Genomic DNA, 19,476 nt, shown 5'->3' on the forward strand with positions numbered 1-19,476 from the left:
ATTTAAGAGGAAAATGGGGTTTAATTAGTGGGAATATAGGATTTAATTAATGGGAAATACGGGATTTATTAAAAGGACATAATTGGATTTAATAGGGAATAATTTGATTTAATAATAGACAATAATTAGATTTGTTTAATGAAGAATTGGAGATTTATATAAAAGGAATATGAGGTTTAATTAATAGGAATATGGGATTTAATAGGGAATATGGGATTTAATTAATGGGAAATATGGGATATATTAATAGGACATAATTTGATTTAATAGGGAATAATTGGATTTATTAATAAGGAATAATTAGATTTATTTAATGAAAAATTGGGGATTTAATAGGAATATGGGATTTAATTAATAGGAAATATGGGTTTAATTAATAGGGAATATGGGTTTAATTAATGGGAAATATGGGATTTATTTATAGGACATAATTGGATTTATTAGAGAATAATTTGATTTATTTAATGGGGAATAATTGTATTTATTTAATGTGGAATTTGGGATTTATATTATAGGAATATGGAGTTTAATTAAAGGGAATATAGAATTTAATTAATGGAAAATATGGCATTTATTAATAAGGAATAATTGGATTGGGAATTACTTGGGAATTAATGGGGAATAATTTAATTAAATCCCAATTAATAAATCCCATGTTGCCCAATAAATAAATTCAATTATTTCTTAATAATTAATCCCATATTTCCCATTAATTAAATCCCGGATCAAATTAATTAATCCCAGAATTCAATTCAATTAATTACCCCAAAATCAAAGGGAATTGGGGGAATTTTGGGGAAATTTTGAAGGAAATTTTTTGAATTTTGGAATTTTTGGGGAAGGGGATTTTCAGGGGGAAAATTTGGAAGGATTTTGGGGGATTTGAGGATATTTTGGGAGATTTGGGAGAATTTTGGAAATTTTGGGGAGAATTTGGGGGATTTTGGGGGGATTTTGTGGATTTGGGGAATTTTGGGGGATTTGGGGGAGTTTTGAGGAAATTTGGGGTTTTTGGGGGGATTTTCGGGTGTTTTGGGGGAATTTTGAGGAATTTTTTTGAATTTTGGTGTAATTTTGGGGGATTTGAGGGAATTTTGGGGAAATTTGGGACAGTTTGGGGGGAATTTTGGGAATTTTGAAGGGATTTTTGGGGGGGTTTGGAAAAATTTGGGGAGATTTGGGGAGTTTTGAGGCGATTTAGGGGAATTTTGGGGGATTTGGGGGAATTTTGGGGCAATTTGGGGGGTTTGAGGGAATTTTGGGGGATTTGAGGGAATTTTGGGGGGATTTGGGGCAATTTTGGGGGATTTGAGGGAATTGTGGGGGGAATTTTGGGGGATTTGAGGGAATTTTGGGGGGATTTGGGACAATTTTGGGGGATTTCAAAATCCGAGAAAAAAGGGGAGGGGAGGACGAGAACGAGACCACGCCCCACCCCCAAAACCCCCCAAAAATACCCCTAAAAACCCCAAAATCCTCTTCCCCTCCCCCCACCGCCCCTCCCCACATTTTTTGTGATTTTTTGTGATTTTTTTGGGATATTTTTGGGGTTTTTTGGGGGGGATTTTTTGGGGGCGGCGGCTCCGAAACTGCGGCTGCGCGGAAGCTCCGGGGTGGGGGAGGGGGGGGGGGCTCGGGGGGGTTTTTTGGGGGAAATTTGGGAATTTTTAAGGAAATTTGGGGGGGGTCAGGATGCGCTTCCTCCCCCCCATCCTCCTCCTCCTCCTCTGCGCCCGGCAGGTAAGGGGGGAAAATTTTGGGAAATTTGGGAATTTTTTAATTTTATTTTAGGGGATTTTGGGGGGTTTTGGAAAGGGTGGGGGAGGGGAGGGATGGAAACGGGAATTTTTTGGGAATTTTTTTTTGGGGGGGGAGGGTTTTGGAAAGGGAGGGGGAGGGGGGGGGGACGGCGGCGGGAATTTCCGGAATTTTGGGAATTTTGGGGATGGCGCTGGGTGTGGCCGGGTGGGGGAGGGGAGGGGGGGGGAGACACGGGGACAGCGCGGGGGGAGGGGAGGGGGATACTGGGGGATACTGGGAGATACTGGCGGCACTGGGAATCCTCCCAGTTTAAACTGGGAGATACTGGGGCGCACTGGAAGATTCTGGAGGATATTGGGGATACTGGGGACACTCCCAGTTTAAACTGGGGGATAACTGGGGACACCCCCAGACCTTCCCAGTTTGAACTGAGGGACACTGGGAGATACTGGCGGGACACTGGGGAGACTGGGAGTTTAAACTGGGAGATACTGGGGGGCACTGGGGACACTCCCAGTTTAAACTGGGGGGCACTAGGGGACACTGGGGACCCTCCCAGTTTGAACTGGGGGATACTGGGATAAAGAACTCCCAAATTCCGCCCAAAAGCCCCGAACCGCGCGGGAGATTCTGGGGGATTTTTGGGGGTCCCGGGAGATTTTGGGGGATTCTGGTCCCCGAAATTTGGAGATTTTGGGGATTTTCACTTAGACCCGCCCTTCACTAAACCCGGTCCTAAATCCCCCCTAAACCCGCCCTAAACCGGCTTTAAACCTGCCCTAAACCCGCCCTAAACCTGCCCTAAACCCGCCCTAAATCAGCCCTAAACCCGCCCTAAACCTGCCCTAAACCCGCTCTAAACCCGCCTCAAACCCGCCTTAAATCCCCCGTAAACTCGTCCTAAACCTGCCCTAAACCCGCCCTAAACCCACCCTTAGCCTATCCTAAACCCATCCTAAACCCATCCTAAACCCGCCCTAAGCCGGCCCCGGTCCCGCCCCGGTCTCGCCCGGTGCTGGCGCCGATCCCATCCTAAACCCGCCCTAAACCCACCCTAAACCAAGTCTAAAACCATTCTAAACCCGCCCTAAACACGCCCTAATCCCTCCCCGGTCCCGGTGCTGATCCCACCCTAAAGCCGCCCTAAACCCGGCCCGGTCCCGCCCGGTGCCTTTCCACCCTAAACCCGCCCTAAACCAGGTCTAAACCCGCCCTAAACCCGGCCCGGTCCCGCCCGGTGCTGATCCACCCTAAACCCGCCCTAAACCCGCCTTAAACCCACCCTAAACGGCCCTAACCCCGCCCTAACCCCGCCCTAAACCCGCCCCGGTCCCGCCCGGTTCCGATTCCATCCTAAACCCGCCCTAACCCCGCCCCGGTCCCGCCCGGTTCCGATTCCATCCTAAACCCGCCCTAACCCCGCCCCGGTCCCGCCCGGTCCCGCCCGGTGCCGATTCCATCCTAAACCCGCCCTAAACCCGCCCTAAACCCGCCCTAGTCCCATCCTAACCCCGCCCCGGTCCCGCCCCGGTCCCGCCCGGCGCCGGTGCCGCTCCCGCCCCGTTTCGGGGCCGTTCGTTTCTGGCCTCGGGCCAGCGGAGCCGCCTCAGCCCCGGGCCGCGCTCACAGCGGGGGCGGCTCGGACGGGACCGGACCCGGCACCGGTACCGGGGACACCCCCGGGACTGGGGGGGGGACACCGGGAACAGCCCCGGGGGGGGTCGGGGGGTCCCGGTACCGATTTAAACCGCGGGGGGGGGGGAATCCGGTAAGGCCGGTACCGGGTGTTGGTGCCGCCGGTGCCACCCCCGGGGGGGTTCGGGGGTCCCGGTGCCACCCCCGGTACCGATTTCAAACCGGTCCCGGTTCCCGGTGCCACCGTCGGGGTGGGGGTGGCGGTGACACCCCCGGTTTTGGGTGACACCCCCGGTTTTGGGTGACACCCCCGGTTTTTCGGTGACTCCCCCGTTTTTCGGTGCCGCGTTTTTAACTCGGGGGAGGAGAAAATTCCGATCGAGCCGGTGCCGGTTCCCGGTTCCATCCCCGGTTCCATCCCCGGTTTTCGGTTCCATCTCCGGTTCCCGGTTCCCGGTTCCATCCCCGGTTCCCGGTTTTACCGGGGAAGGTTCCCGGTGCCGCATTTTTAACTCGGGGGGGGGGCTCGATTCCCACTGAGCCACCCCCGGTTCCCGGTTCCATTCCCGGTTCCATCTCCGGTTTTCGGTTCCATTCCCGGTTTTCGGTGCCACTCCGATTCCCGGTGTTACCGGGGAGAAAATTCCCGGTGCCTCCCCCGCCTCTTTTCGGTACCGCATTTTTAACTCGAGCCACCCCCGATTCTCGGTTCCATCCCCGGTTTTCGGTACCACCCCCGGTTTTCGGTGTTACCGGGGAGGAAATTCCCGTTGTCACTCCCGGTTTTCGGTGTTACCGGGGACCCGGTGCCACCCCCGGTTCCCGGTGCCGCATTTTTAACTCGGGGGCGGTCGATTCCCTTTGAGCCACCCCCGGTTTTCGGTACCAGCCCCCAATCCCGGTGTTACCGGGGGAGGATTCTCATTACCACCCTCGATTCCCGGTTTTCCCGGTCCCCATCCCATTTCTCGGTGTAACCGGAGGAGGATTCCCGGTGCCCCCCCATTCCCGATTCCACCCCCAATTCCCGGTTTTCCCGGTGCCCCCCCATTCCCGGCATTACCGAGGGAGGAATTCCCGATCCCACCCCCAATTCCCGGTTTTCCCGGTGCCCCCCCCATAATCCCGGTGTTACCGGGGGAGCTTTTCCCGATCCCACCCGCGTTTCCCGGTGTTACCGGGGGAGGTTTTCCCGGTACCCACCCCCATTCCCGTTGTTACCGGGGGAGGATTCCCGGTGCCCCCCCCATTCCCGGTGTCACTGTGGGATCTTTTCCCGGTTTTCCCGGTGCCCCTTTTCCAATCCCGGTGTTACCGGGGGAGGATCCCCGATCCCACCCCCATTCCCTGTCCCACCCCCGTCCCTTCTCTCCCACATTCCCACCTCTCCATCCTCTCCCCCACCCCCTCCCCGGTTTCCCCCCGCCCGTTCTCCCCGGTTTACCGGGGGGGGTGTGATGGGCTCGGGGCGCTGCCGGTGGCGCTCCCGGTGGTGGCGGCGCGGTGACAATGACGGTGCCGCTGCTGAAAATCGGGGCCGTGCTCAGCACCATGGCCATGGTCACCAACTGGATGTCCCAAACCCTCCCGTCCCTCGTGGGGCTCAACGGCACCGCCGTGTCCCGGGCCGGCACCTCGGAGAAAATCGTGAGTTATCGCGACAGCAGCGCAGCCGCCACTTGGAATTATTTGGGATTTTTTGGGGGATTTTTTTTTTTTTTTCTGGATTTTTTGGGGATTTTTTAGGGATTTTTTTGGTATTTTATGGGGATTTTTTGGAGATTTTGGGGGATTTTTTCCTGGATTTTTAGGGATTTTTTGGCGTTTTTTGGAAGGTTTTTGGGGGGTTTTGGGGATTTTTTGGGGATTTTTTTGGGATTTTTTTGGGATTTTTTTGGATTTTTTCCTGGATTTTTAGGGATTTTTTGGCGTTTTTTGGAAGGTTTTTGGGGGTTTTTGGGGATTTCTTGGGGATTTTTTTGGGATTTTTTGGGATTTTTTCCTGGATTTTTAGGGATTTTTTGGCGTTTTTTGGAAGGTTTTTGGGGGTTTTTGGGGATTTTTTGGGGATTTCTTGGGGATTTTTTTGGGATTTTTTTGGATTTTTTCCTGGATTTTTAGGGATTTTTTGGCGTTTTTTGGAAGGTTTTTGGGGGTTTTTGGGGATTTTTTGGGGATTTCTTGGGGATTTTTTGGGATTTTTTAAAATTTTTTATTTTTTCTAGATTTTTTTGGGATTTTTAAAGGGATTTTTTTGACATTTTATGGGGATTTTTTGGGGATTTCTTGGCATTTTTAGGCATTTCTTGGAGGGTTTTGGGGATTTTTGGGGATTTTTTTTATTTTTAGGGATTTTTTGGCATTTTTTGGGGGGTTTTGAGGATTTTTTTGGGGATTTTTTTTGGGATTTTTAGGAGATTTTTTTTGGATTTTTTTGAATTTTTTCAGGATTTTTGTTTTAGATTTTTAAGGGATTTTTTGGCTTTTTATGGGGATTTTTGGGGATTTTTTTTTTATTTTTTGGGGTTTTTTTTGGGATTTTTTGAAGGGGTTTTTTGGGGTTATTTTGGAATTTTGAGGGATTTTTTGGGGGTTTTGGAGAGACTTTTTGGAGTTTTTTAGGGGTTTTTTGGGGTATTTTGGGACTTTGGAGGGGGTTTAGGTTCTTTTTTATTTTTGGGTTTTTAGGACTTTTTTCTGGATTTTTAGGGATTTTTGGGATTTTTTTTGTTTTTTTGGGGGGTTTTTAGGGTTTTTTTTTGGGATTTTCCAGGGATTCTTGGGGTTGTTTTAGGATTTTTTGGGTTTCTTGGGGGTTTTTTAGGGGTTTTCGGGGATTTTTTGGGGTTTTTTGGGGTTTTTTGGGGGTTTTTTGGGGGTTTTTTGGGGTTTTTGGGATTTCTATGGTTTTTGGGGGGATTTTTTGGGTTTTTTTGGGGGGGTTTTGGAGGGATTTTTGGGGAATTTTTTTTTCTTTTTTGGGGTTTTTTTGGGATCTTTTAGGCATTTTTAAGCGATTTTTGGGGATTTTTTGGGATTTTTTGGGGGGGTTTTTGGGGATTTTTTTAAAATTTATTTTTAGCGATTTTTTGGGGAATTTTTTAGCGATTTTTTGGGGATTTTTTTAGCTATTTTTTGGGGATTTTTTAGCGATTTTTTGGGTGTTTTTTTGGATTTTTTGGGTTTTTTCAGGCCTTTTTCAGGGTTTTTTTTAAGCTGCGGCAGCGGTGGGGGAGGGGTGGAGTGGAGAAGGGGGGGGAGGGGCGCTTCCCCACCCCCCCATCCCCCCCTCGCTTGTTTTCGGAAAAACGGGACCCCCCCAAAAAAACCCCAAAATCGATTTTTGGGGACCCCTCCCAAAAAAAACCCCCAAAACTCAAAAAAAAAATCCTCAAAAAACCCGAATTTTGGGGACCTCCCCCGGTGATTCCCCCAAAAATCGGGACCCCCCCAAAATCCCCCCCCCCCCAAACTTTGGGGACCCCCTCAAAAAAAAATCCCCCCCAAATTTTGGGGACCCCCCAAAATAAAAAATTTGGGGATTCCCTCATTTTTTGGGGGGTTTTTGATCTTTTTTTCCACCGGAAATCCAAATTTTGGGAGGAATTTTGGGGCTCCGGGATGGGGGAGGGGGAGAATTCCCAAAATTCCCAAAAAATTCCCAAATTGGGAACGGAGATTTTGGGGTTAAAAATCGCGATTTGGGGATTTTTTTTTTTTTTTTTTTTTTTTTTTTTTGAGGGGGAAAAATTTGGGATTTTGGGGGATTTTTGGGGGGATTTGGGGGGAGATTTTTGGGATTTTTTTTTTGGGGGGGTGATTTTGGGTTTTTTGGGACTTTTTATTTTGGGGGATTTTTGGGGGTTTTGGGGAGAATTTTGGGATTTTTGGGGATTTTTAGGGGATTTTTTGGGGATTTTTTGAGGATTTTTGGGGAATTTTTGGGGATTCTTTCGGGATTTTTTGGGGGAATTTTTGGGATTTTGGGGGGATTTTTGGGAGATTTTTTTGAGGAATTTTTGGGATATTTTGGGGGGATTTTTGGGAGGAATTTTTGGGATTTTGGGGGGAGAATTTTTGGTTTTTTTTTTTTAATTTTTGGGGTTTTTTTTTAAATTTTCGGGGATTTTTTGGGTCTTTTTGAGGATTTTCTTGGGGACTTTTTGAGGAGTTTTTGGGGCTTTTTTTTGGGATTTGGGGGATTTTAGGGGAGACTTTTTGTGGGATATTTGGGATTTTGGGGGGGAATTTTTGGGGATTTTTTGGAGGTTTTTTGGGGCTTTTTTAGGAAATTTTGGGCAATTATTTGTGGCTTTTTTTGGGATTTTAGAGGAATTTTTTGGGGTTTTTTGGAGATTTTGGGGGAATGTTTGGGGAAATTTTTTTTTTATTTTTTGGGGAATTTTTGAGATTTTTGGGGGATTTCTGGGATTTTGGAAGAAGTTTTTAAATTATTTTTTATTCTTATTTTTGGGGGATTTTTTTTGTATTTTGAGGATTTTTGGGGGCTTTTTGGGGGATTATTTGGGAATTTTTTGGGATTTTTTTGGGATTTTTGGGATTTCATTCCCAGCCCCTCCCCCCCTTCCCCAGCTGTCAATCATTAATTAATAATTAGGACTTTAATTAGTTCCTCATTAACCGCCCTTGTGGCTCATTAATCACCGGGAAGAGAAATTGGGAGGAAAAAAAAAAAAAAAAACTTGGAATTTTGGGATAAAAATTCGGGATGAAAAATTGGAGATTTGGGGAGAAAAAATTTGGGTTTTGGGGATAAAAAAAATGGAAATTTTGGGGTAAAAATTTGGGGTAAAAATTGGGGATTTGGGGATAAAAAATTGGAGATTTTGGGTTTAAAATTGGGAATTTTGGGGAAAATTTGGGGTAAAATTTGGGGATTTGGAGATAAAAAATTGGGAATTTTGGGTCAAAAAGCTGGGAATTTCAGGGTAAAAATTTGAGGTTTGAGGAGAAAAATCTGGGGTAAAAATTGGGGATTTGGGGATAAAAAATTGGGAATTTTGGGTTAAAAAACTGGGAGTTTTGGAGAGAAAAATTTGGGATTTGGGGATAAAAAATTGGGATTTTCAGGTAAAAATTTGGGGTTTGAGGAGAAAAATTTGGAGGATTTAGGGATAAATATTTGGGGTTTAGAGATCAGAAATTTGGGGTAAAAAATGGGGATTTGGGGAGAAAAATTTGGGGATTTGAGGATAAAAATTGGGAATTTTGGGATAAAAATTTGGGATGAAAAATTGGAGATTTGGGGATAAACAATTGGGGATTTTCAGATAAAAATTTGGGGGTTTAGGAGAAAAAAATTTGAGGATTTAGGGATAAAAATTTGGGGTTTAGAGTTCAGAAATTTGAGGTAAAAATTGGGGATTTGGGGATAAAAAATTGGAGATTTTGAGTTAAAAAATTGGAAATTTTGGGGTAAAAATTTGGGGTTTTGGGGATAAAACATTGGGAATTTTCAGGTAAAAATTTGGGGTTTGAGGAGAAAAATTTGGAGGATTTCGGGAGAAAAATTTGGGGGTTGGGGATAAAAAATTTGGAATAAAAAATTGGGAATTTGGGGATTAGAAATTGGGGATTTGGGGATAATAAATTCAGGATTTTTGGGATCCCATCCTTGGATTTTTGGTGATAAAATCTTTGAATTTTGGGATCAAATCCCTGGGAAATTCGCCCTTTTTCCAAAAAATCCCAAATTCTTAAAATCCCAAATTCTTAAAATCCCAAATCACTGAAAAATTCCATTTTTTCCCCCATTTTTTCCTCTTTTCACCCCAAAAATCCCCAAATCCCAAATCCTCGAAAATTCATTTTTTTTTCCCCTTTTTCCCCCCAAAAAATCCCAAAAATCCCCAAATCCCTGAAAAATTCCCTTTTCCCTCCCCAAAAAAATCTCCAAAAATCCTTTCCCGCCCCTCCCCCCCCAGCCCAGGCCGCGCTCATTAATTATTCATTAATCGCTCATTAATTATTCATTAACGCTCCCTAATTAAGGATTCATGGCGGATCCCAGGGGTGGGGGAGGGGCTGCGGGGATTTATTTATTTATTTTATAATTGCCGGAATTTTTTTGGGGTGGAAAAATCGCGATTTGGGGGATGACGTCATCATTGTGGGGGTTTTTTTTGGGGTAATTCCCGATTTTTTGAGGGTTTATCCCGATTTTTTTTTTTTTTAAATTTTGGAGAGGTTTTCCTTTTTTTTTTTTTTTTTAATTGAGAGTGTGACGTCAGTGTGGTTGTGACGTCATGTGACGGGGAATGGAATTTTCCCGAGGGGGGAAAAAAAGGGAAAAAAAGGGAAAAATGAGGAAAAATACGCAGAAAAATGGGGGGAGAAAGAGAAAAAAAAATGGGGAGAAATTGGGAAAAAATGTGGGAAAAATGTGGAAAAAATGTGGAAAAAATGTGGAAAAAATGGGAAAATATAGGAAAAAAAATGGGATAAAAATTGGGATAAAAATGAGAAAATATTGGGGAAAATGATGAAAAAAGGGGAAAAAGATTAAAAAATGGGGAAAAAATGGGGGGAAATGGGGAAAAAAGGGGGAAAAATGATGGAGAAAACGGGAATAAAATGAGAGAAAAATTGGGAAAAAATGTGGGGAAAATTAGTAAAAAATGAGGAAAAAATAGGGATAAAATTAGAAAAAATGGGTAGAAAATGGGAAAAAAATGAGAAAAAATGGGGAAAAAGTGGGAACAAAGAGGGGGGAAATGGGGAAAATATGGGAATAAATTTGGGAATAAATTTAGAAAAAATGAATAAAAAATGGGAAAAAATGGGGGGAAATGGGGAAAAATCGGGAAAATGGGGGGAAAAATGGGGGAAAATGGGGAGAAATGGGAATAAATGTAGAAAAAAAGGGGGAAAATGGGAATAAAATTAGAAAAAAATAGGGGGAAAATGGTGAAAAAATGGGGGGAAAAATGAGTAAAAAGTGAGTAAAAAATGAGTAAAAAATGAGGAAAAAATGGAAAAAAGTGGGGGAAAAATGGGAATAAATTTAGAAAAAAGTGGGACAAAAATGGTGAAAAATGGGGAAAAAAGGGGAAAAAATGGGGAAAAAATGGGGAAAAATGGGAATAAATTTAGCAAAAAGTGGGACAAAAATGGTGAAAAAATGGTGAAAAAATGGGGAAAAAATGGGGAAAAATGAGTAAAAAATGAGGAAAAAATGGGGGGAAAATGGGGAAAAATGAGATTTTTTTTCGGTGGGTTTTTTTGTGATGGGGATTTTTGTTAATTTTGGTAATTTTGTGAATTTTGGGGATTTGCAGACGCTGTTCCAGAGCCCAGATGAGGGCTGGCAGGTTTTCACCTCGGCTCAGGCGCCGGATGGGAAATGTCTGTGCACGGCCGTGATCCCCGTGCAGGGCTCGTGCCACAGGGACCTGAGGGGGATCCAGCTCCGCCAGCTCCTGGAAAAGGTGATTATTAATTAATTATTAGTCATTAATTAGCTATTAATTAATTATTAATCGATTGGTTAATTAGTGAGGGGTGTTAGGTGATCCCCGTGCAGGGCTCGTGCCACAGGGACCTGAGGGGGATCCAGCTCAGGCAGCTCCTGGAAAAGGTGATTATTAATTAATTATTAGTTATTAATTAGGTATTAAATAATTATTAATTAGTTATTATTAATTATTAATTGATTAATTGAATAATGAGGGGTGTGAGGTGATCCCCGTGCAGGGCTCGAGCCACAGGGAGCTGAGGGGGATCCAGCTCAGGCAGCTCCTGGAAAAGGTGATTTATTAATTAATAACTAGTCATTAATTAGCTATTAAGTAGTTATTAATTAGTAATTAGTCGATTGGTTAAATGATTAATTGATTAATTAATGAGGGGTGTGAGGTGATCCCCATGCAGGGATCCTGCAGCCTCCAGCTCCTGGAAAAGGTTTATTAGTCATTAGTTCATTAATTAGTTCATTAATTGGTTCATTAATTAATTAGTTCACTAATGAATTAGTTCAGTAATTAATTAATGAGGGGGGGAATGGAATGTTTCCTTCCATGGGGGGGAAAATCCCACAGGGACCTTTAGAGGTGAGAATTCCTGTGGGATCCTGATGGGGATTCACATTAATTAATTAATTAATTAATTAGCCTCATTAATGACCTCAATTAACCCATTCATGACCTCAATTAACCCGGTAATGACCCCAATTAACCCGTTAATGACTCTAATTAACCCATTAACGACTCTAATTAACCCATTAATGACTCTCATTCCAGGTACAGAACGTGTCGCTGTTGGTGCTGCTGCTGGATCTCCACGTCATTAACTGCAATAATTCCAATTTTTACCCAAATAATTCCAATTTTACCCCAAATAATGACCCAAATTAACCCATTAACGACTCTAATTAACCCATTAACGACTCTAATTAAGCCATTAATTAACCCTTTCAGGTTCAGAACCTCTTGCAGTCAGTGGCGCTGCTGGATCTCCAGATCCCGGCGGTGTCGTCAACACCAATAATTCCAATTTTAACCCAAATAATTCTGATTTTACTCCCAATAATGACCCAAATTAACTCATTAATGACTCTAATTAACCCATTAATTAACCCTTTCAGGTTCAGAACCTGTCCCAGTCCATGTCCCTGCTGGATCTCCGCACCTTCCGTGACCTGCAGTACGTGCGGGACGCGGAGTCGCTGCTCTCGGCTTAGGGCTAATGAACAATTAATGACTAATGAACCCATTAATGACTCTAATTAACCCACTGATGACTCTAATTAACCCATTAATGACTTTAATTAACCCGTTAATAACTCTCATTCCAGGTACAGAACGTGTCGCTGTTGGTGCTGCTGCTGGATCTCTGTGTCGTTAATCACAATAATTCCAATTTCAACCCAAATAATTCCAATTTTACCAATACCAATTAACGACTCTAATTAACCCATTAATGACTCTAATTAACCATTTAACGACTCTAATTAAGCCATTAATTAACCCTTTCAGGTTCAGAACCTCTTGCAGTCAGTGGCGCTGCTGGATCTCCAGATCCCGGCGGTGTCGTCAACACCAATAATTCCAACTTTAATCCAAATAATTCAGATTTTACTCCCAATAATGACCCAAATTAACTCATTAATGACTCTAATTAACCCGTTAATTAACCCTTTCAGGTTCAGAACCTGTCCCAGTCCGTGTCCCTGCTGGATCTCCGCACCTTCCGGGACCTGCAGTACGTGCGGGACGCGGAGTCGCTGCTCTCGGCTCTGGGCTAATGAACCAATTAATGACTAATTAATCCATTAATGACCCTAATTAACCCATTGATGACTCTAATTAACCATTTAACGACTCTAATTAACCCGTCCAGGTTCAGAACATCTCGCAGTCCATGGAGGTGCTGGATCTCCAGATCCCAGGGGTGTCCTCAACACCAATAATTCCAACTTTAACCCAAATAATTCAGATTTTACTCCCAATAATGACCCAAATTAACTCATTAATGACTCTAATTAACCCGTTAATTAACCCTTGCAGGTTCAGAACCTGTCCCAGTCCGTGTCCCTGCTGGATCTCCGCACCTTCCGGGACCTGCAGTACGTGCGGGACGCGGAGTCGCTGCTCTCGGCTCTGGGCTCGCGGCTCCGCGCGGCCGCCGAGGGGCCCCGGGGGCTCAGCGCCCGCAGCTTCCAGGTCAGGAAATCGCTTCTTTAACCCCTAAAAATATCAGGTTTTTATCCTAAAAAAATCTGCTTTTTATCACCAAAAATCCCCCTTCTTACCCAGCAAAAAATCTCCTCTTATAACCCTAAAAATCTCCTTTTTAACCCCAAAAATATAATTTTTATCACCAAAAATATAATTTTTATCACCAAAAATATCATCTTTTATCACCAAAAATCCCCCTTCTTACCCGGCAAAAAAATCTCCTTTCATAACCCCAAAATCTTCTTTTTACTCCTCAATTCTCGGCCCATTATTCCCAATTTTTTCCCGATTTTTTTCCCAAATTTTTCCCCAGTGATCTCCACCATTCTCCCCTCATTATTCCCAATTTTTTCCCCAATGATCCCACAATTCTCCCCCCATTATTCCAAATTTTTCCCAATTTTTTCCCCCTTTTTTCCCAATAGATCCCATTTTTTCCCAATTTTTTCCCCATTTTTTCCCATTTTTCCCTATTTTTTCCCAATTTTTCCCCAATGATCCCAGCCATTCTCCCCCTATTATTCCCAATTATTTTCCCAATGATCCAAACCCAAGCCCCCAGTTATCCCCCCATTACTCCCAATTTTTTCTCAATTTTTTCCCAATTTTTCCCTGATTTTTTCCCGATTTTTTCCCGATTTTTTTCCCAATTTTTTCCCAATTTTTCCCAATTTTTTCCCGATTTTTTTCACAATTTTTTTCCCAATTTTCTCCCAACTTTTCCCTCATTTATTCCCAATTTTCTCCCAATTTTTCCTGATTTTTTTCATTTGTTCCCAATTTTTTCCCGAATTTTTTTCCCGAATTTTTTTCCCAATTTTTTCCCAATTTTCCCCAATTTTTTCCCGATTTTTTTCACAATTTTTTCCCAATTTTCTCCCAATTTTTCCTGATTTTTTTCATTTGTTCCCAATTTTTTCCCGAATTTTTTCCCAAATTTTTTTCCCAATTTTTTCCCAATTTTCCCAATTTTTTCCCGATTTTTTCCCAATTTTTCCCTGTTTTTTTCCCAATTTTCTCCCAATTTTCTCCCAATTTTTCCTGATTTTTTTCATTTGTTCCCAATTTTTTCCCGAATTTTTTCCCGAATTTTTTTCCCAATTTTTTCCCAATTTTCCCCAATTTTTTCTCAATTTTTTCCCAATTTTTCCCTGATTTTTTCCCGATTTTTTCCCTGATTTTTTCCCAATTTTCTCCCAATTTTCTCCCAATTTTTCCTGATTTTTTTCATTTGTTCCCAATTTTTTCCCGAATTTTTTCCCAAATTTTTTCCCAATTTTTTCCCAATTTTCCCCAATTTTTTCCCGATTTTTTTCACAATTTTTTCCCAATTTTTCCCTGATTTTTTCCCAATTTTCTCCCAATTTTCTCCCAATTTTTCCTGATTTTTTTCATTTGTTCCCAATTTTTTCCCGAATTTTTTCCCGATTTTTCCTCAATTTTCTCCCAATTTTCCCCCAATTTTCTCCCGATTTTCTCCCAATTTTTCCCCATTTTTCCCCAACAGGACCTGCAGCAGAAGATGCAGGAGCTGCTGCCGCTGCTGCCGGTGCTGGAGCAGTACAAATCCGACTCCAGGCTCATCGTGCACCTCAAGGACGAGGTCAGGAACCTCTCTGGGATCCTCCTGGCCATCCAGGAGGAGATGGGAGCCTACGACTACGAGGAGCTGCAGCAGCGAGTGCTGCTGCTGGAGGCCAGGCTGCACGCCTGCCTGCAGAAACTGGGTAAAAATTCCTCAAAAAAGCAAAAATTTGGGTTAAAAGCAAAAAAAACCCGGTTAAAATCGGGCAAAATTTGCCCCAGAACCATCAAAAAATTCCACCCCGAAATCTTCTTGAAATGTCTTAAAATCCGTCTCAAAATTTGCCCGAAATTCCCCCAAAAAATTCCCCCTAAATCTCAAAAATCCATCTCAAAATCCCCCTTCAAAATCCCCTCAAAAATCTTCTCAAAATGTCTCTAAAATTTCTCACAAATTCCCAAAAAAATCTCCCTCAAAATCCCCCCAAAAAGGCCCAAAATCCACACCAAAAACTGGGTAAAAAAATCCCCAAAAAACCCCAAATTTGGGCTAAAAGCCAAAAAAATCCAGTAAAAAAAGACCAAAAAAAAAATACCCAAAATTTGCCCCAAAACCAAAAAAAAAACCCCCAAAATCTTCTTGAAATATCTTAAAAATCCCTCCCAAAATCTGCCCAAAATTTTAAAAATTCCTCCCAAAATTTGCCCCAAAATCTCCAAAATTCCTCCCAAAATCCTCCTCAAATCCCCTTCAAAATCTTCTCAAAAAATCTCTAAAATTTTCCCCAAAATCCCCCAAAAATCCTCCAAAATCCCATTTTCACCCCACTTTCCCAAATCCCTTATTTTTCCCAAAATTCCCAATTTTCCAAATCCCCATTTTTACCAAAATTGCCATTTTTCCCCCCAAATTCCCATTTTTCCTCAAAATTCCCATTTTTTCCCCAAAATTCCCGGTTTTTTTTGCCTAAAATCCCCGTTTTTTCCCAAAAATCCCCATTTCCCCCCAAAATTCCCGTTTTTTCCCAAAATTCCCGTTTTTTGCCCCAATTCCAGGCTGTGGGAAGCTGACTGGGATCAGCAATCCCATCACCATCCCCACTTTGTCACCCCTCATTTTTTCCTCAAAATTCCCATTTTTTCCCCAAAATTCCCTTTTTTTTTGCCCTAAAATCCCCATTTTTCCCCCCAAAATTCCCGTTTTTTCCCCAAAATTCCTGTTTTTTTCCCAAAATTCCCGTTTTTTACCCCAATTCCAGGCTGTGGGAAGCTGACTGGGATCAGCAATCCCATCACCGTCCCCACCTCGACATCCTTGATTTCTTCCCCAAAATTCCCATTTTTTCCCCCAAAATTCCCGTTTTTTCCCCCAAAATTCCCGTTTTTCCCCCAAAATTCCCGTTTTTCCCCAAAATTCCCGTTTTTTACCCCAATTCCAGGCTGTGGGAAGCTGACTGGGGTCAGCAATCCCATCACCATCCGCGCCTCGGGGTCGCGCTTCGGATCCTGGATGACCGACACGATGACGCCAAGCGCTGACAACCGGGTGAGGAAATCGGGATTTTCCCAAAAATTTGGGATTTTTCCCCAAAAAATTTCTCCAGGATTTGGGATTTTTAAGGGATTTAGGTAAAAATCTCAGAGGATTTTGGGAGAAAATCGGGGGATTTAGGAGGTGGATGGGAATCCCAGAGGGATTTTAGGAGGATTTGGGATTATGGGATGATTTCGGATTTTGGGATGATTTGGGATTTTGGGGGAATTTGGGATTTTGGATTCCTTGGATTTGGAATTTTGGGAGGATTTGGGATTTTGGGGGGTTTTGGGGGGATTTGGGATTTTGGGGTCCTTGGATTTGTGATATTGAGGTCCTTGGATTTAGGATTTTGGGAGGATTTGGGATTTTGGGGGTGATTTGGGATTTTGGGAGAATTTTGGATTTTGGGTGCATTTGAGATTTTGGGAGAATTTTGGGTTTTTTTAACCCTTTCCCTCCCGCTCCAGGTGTGGTACATGGACGGCTCTACAAGGGCTGCCCTGTGCTGGAATTTTAACCTCATTTCCCTCAATTTTAATCATTTTACCCAATTTTACCAAATTTTAACATATTTTAACCATTTTACCCAATTTTAACCCAATTTTACCCAATTTTAACCCACTCCAGGTGTGGTACATGGACGCCTCTACAAGGGCCGCCACGTGCTGGAATTTTAACCCCATTTCTCCCAATTTTAACCATTTTACCCAATTTTAACACATTTTACCCCAATTTTAACCCTTTCCCTCCCGCTCCAGGTGTGGTACATGGACGGCTCTACAAGGGCCGCTGCGTGCTGAAATTTTAACCTCATTTTAACCAAATTTAACACATTTTACCCAATTTTAACATATTTTAAACATTTAAGACCAGTTTTACCCAATTTTAACCCACTCCAGGTGTGGTACATGGACGGCTCTACAAGGGCCGCCACGTGCTGGAATTTTAACCTCATTTTGCCCAATTTTAACACATTTTACCCAATCTTTCCCCACTCCAGGTATGGTACATGGACGGTTCTACAAGGGCCGCCGCGTGCTGAAATTTTAACCTCATTTTAACCAAATTTAACACATTTTACCCAATTTTAACATATTTTAAACATTTAAAACCAGTTTTACCCAATTTTAACCCACTACAGGTGTGGTACATGGACGGCTCTACAAGGGCCGCCGCGTGTCGGAATTTTAACCTCATTTTAACCAATTTTAACACATTTTACCCAATTTTAACCCAATTTTACCCCACTCCAGGTATGGTACATGGACGGCTACTACAAGGGCCGCCGCGTGCTGGAGTTCCGCAGCCTCACCGACTTCATCAGCGGCCAGAACTTCGTCCAGCACCTCCTGCCTCACCCTTGGGCCGGCACCGGCCACGTCGTCTTCAATGGCTCCTTGTACTACAACAAATTCCAGAGCAACGTCGCCGTGCGCTACCACTTCCGATCGCGCAGCGTCCTGGTGCAGCGGAGCCTCGCCGGCGCCGGCTACAACAACACCTTCCCTTACTCGTGGGGTGGATTCTCCGACATCGACTTCATGGTGGACGAGAACGGCCTTTGGGTGGTCTACACCACCAACCAAAACGCCGGCAACATCGTGGTGAGCCGGGTGGATCCGCAGACCTTGGAGGTGTTGAGGAGTTGGGATACCGGTTACCCCAAGCGCAGCGCCGGCGAGTCCTTCATGATCTGCGGCGTCCTCTACGTCACCAACTCCCACCTGGCCGGCGCCAAGATTTATTTCGCTTACCACACCAACACCTCCAGCTACGAGTACACCGACATCCCCTTCCACAATCAGTATTCCCACATTTCCATGCTGGACTACAACCCGCGCGAGAGGGTTCTCTACACCTGGAACAACGGCCACCAGGTCATCTACAACGTCACGCTCTTCCACGTCATCAGCACGGCCGGAGAGCTCTGATGGACCTGCACAATTCCTGGGGCTTTGGGGGGGTTTTTTTTGTTGGTTTTTTTCTTTTTTTTTTTGTTTTTTTTTTTTTTTTTTCCGATGCTTCCGCGCTTCTCCTTTCCGAGTTGGAAATTCCCGAGCTCGAATTCGGTTTTGGTGCCATTATTCTGCTCCTGGGTTGAGTTTTTCCTCCTTTTTTTCATTTATTCCTCCTTTTCTTCCTTCATTTTCCCTCTCTTTTTCCCCTTTTACCCATTTTTTCACTTTCCACCTTTTTCGCTTTTTCCCTCCCTTTTTTCCTTCTTTTTCGCCCATTTTTTTCCTCCTTTTCTCCATTTTTCTCTCTCTTTTTCCCACTTTTTCTCCATTTTCCTTCCCCCATTTCCCATTCATTTCCCCCCTTTTTTCCTTCTATTTTCCTCTTTTTCACCATTTTTCCGTCCCCCTTTTCTCCTTTTTTCCTCTTTTTCCCCAATTTTTCTCAATTTTTTCTTCCCACCTTTTTTCCATTTCCCTCCCCCTTTTCCCCTCCTTTCCTTTCTTCCCCTCACTCCATTTTCCCTTCTATTTTTGTGCAACTCACTAGATTTTTTTTTTTCCCCCAGATTTTTCCCCAATTCCATTTTTTAAATTCCTCCTCCCCCACAATTCTTCTGGAATTCCATCGGATTCATGGCGCATGGAGCTGCTCTGCCTTGGGGTTTTTCCATTATTTTTTTCTTTTTTTGGGAATTTTGGGGCAAAATTCCATCTTTATTTCGACGGCAAATAAAAAATAAAAATTATCTCCGGCCTCTGGTGGGATTTGATGATGTTTTATTCCACTCCTTTTTTTCTCTCTTAATTAATTTTTAAAATTATTATAATAATGTCTCGCTCCTCAGGGCTTTTCCTGGTATTTTTCCACCTGTTTTTCCAGGAGGAAAAGGCAAAAAAGAAGGAAAAAAAAGAGTGAAAAAAAGGGGGAAAAGAGGATGGAAAAGGGGAAAAGATGGAAGGGATGGAGAAGTTGGGATGATAGAGGGGAAGGAGGATTTGGGATAAACCTGAAGGTTTGGAATAATCCCGGGAATGGGCACAAATCCCAAGAATGGGCACGGATCCCGTTGGAGATTGGAAATGGGCACAGATCCCAGGAACGGGCACAAATCCCACTGGAGATTGGAAATGGGCACAGATCCCAGGAATGGGCACAAATCCCATGGAAAATTGGAAATGGGCACAAATCCCACTGGAGATTGGAAATGGGCACAGATCCCAGGAACGGGCACAAATCCCACTGGAGATTGGGAATGGGCACAGATCCCAGGAATGGGCACAAATCCCATTGAAAATTGGAAATGGGCACAAATCCCACTGGAGATTGGAAATGGGCACAGATCCCAGGAATGGGCACAAATCCCTT

The 19,476-nt window shown here is 43.6% G+C and overlaps 1 protein-coding gene across 2 annotated transcripts; it reads left to right on the forward strand.

Moving 5' to 3' along the window:
• Positions 1-1,594: 1,594 nt before the first annotated feature.
• Positions 1,595-18,864, forward strand: OLFM2 (olfactomedin 2). Of its 2 annotated transcripts, none has more exons than XM_056510504.1 (6): positions 1,595-1,740; positions 10,695-10,844; positions 12,921-13,076; positions 14,599-14,818; positions 16,055-16,161; positions 17,406-18,864. In XM_056510504.1, exons 1-6 carry the CDS (start codon positions 1,693-1,695, stop codon positions 18,081-18,083), a joined length of 1,359 nt encoding a protein of 452 aa, XP_056366479.1. In that variant the 5' UTR covers positions 1,595-1,692; the 3' UTR covers positions 18,084-18,864. The 2 variants fall into 2 exon arrangements, with proteins under 2 accessions (XP_056366479.1, XP_056366476.1); XM_056510501.1 differs by lacking the exon at positions 1,595-1,740 and adding an exon at positions 4,129-5,043.
• The last annotated feature ends 612 nt before the right edge of the window (positions 18,865-19,476 follow it).

This window comes from Oenanthe melanoleuca, chromosome 25 (genome assembly GCF_029582105.1).
Source record: "Oenanthe melanoleuca isolate GR-GAL-2019-014 chromosome 25, OMel1.0, whole genome shotgun sequence".
NCBI lineage: Eukaryota > Metazoa > Chordata > Aves > Passeriformes > Muscicapidae > Oenanthe > Oenanthe melanoleuca.

Coding starts and splice junctions, on each gene's coding strand:
- OLFM2 (XM_056510501.1), top strand. CDS start 4,906: ATGACGGTGCCGCTGCTGAAAATCGGGGCCGTGCTCAGCACCATGGCC. Junction 10,845..12,920: donor TCCGCCAGCTCCTGGAAAAG/GTGATTATTAAT, acceptor TAACCCTTGCAG/GTTCAGAACCTGTCCCAGTC. Junction 14,819..16,054: donor CGCCTGCCTGCAGAAACTGG/GTAAAAATTCCT, acceptor CCCCAATTCCAG/GCTGTGGGAAGCTGACTGGG.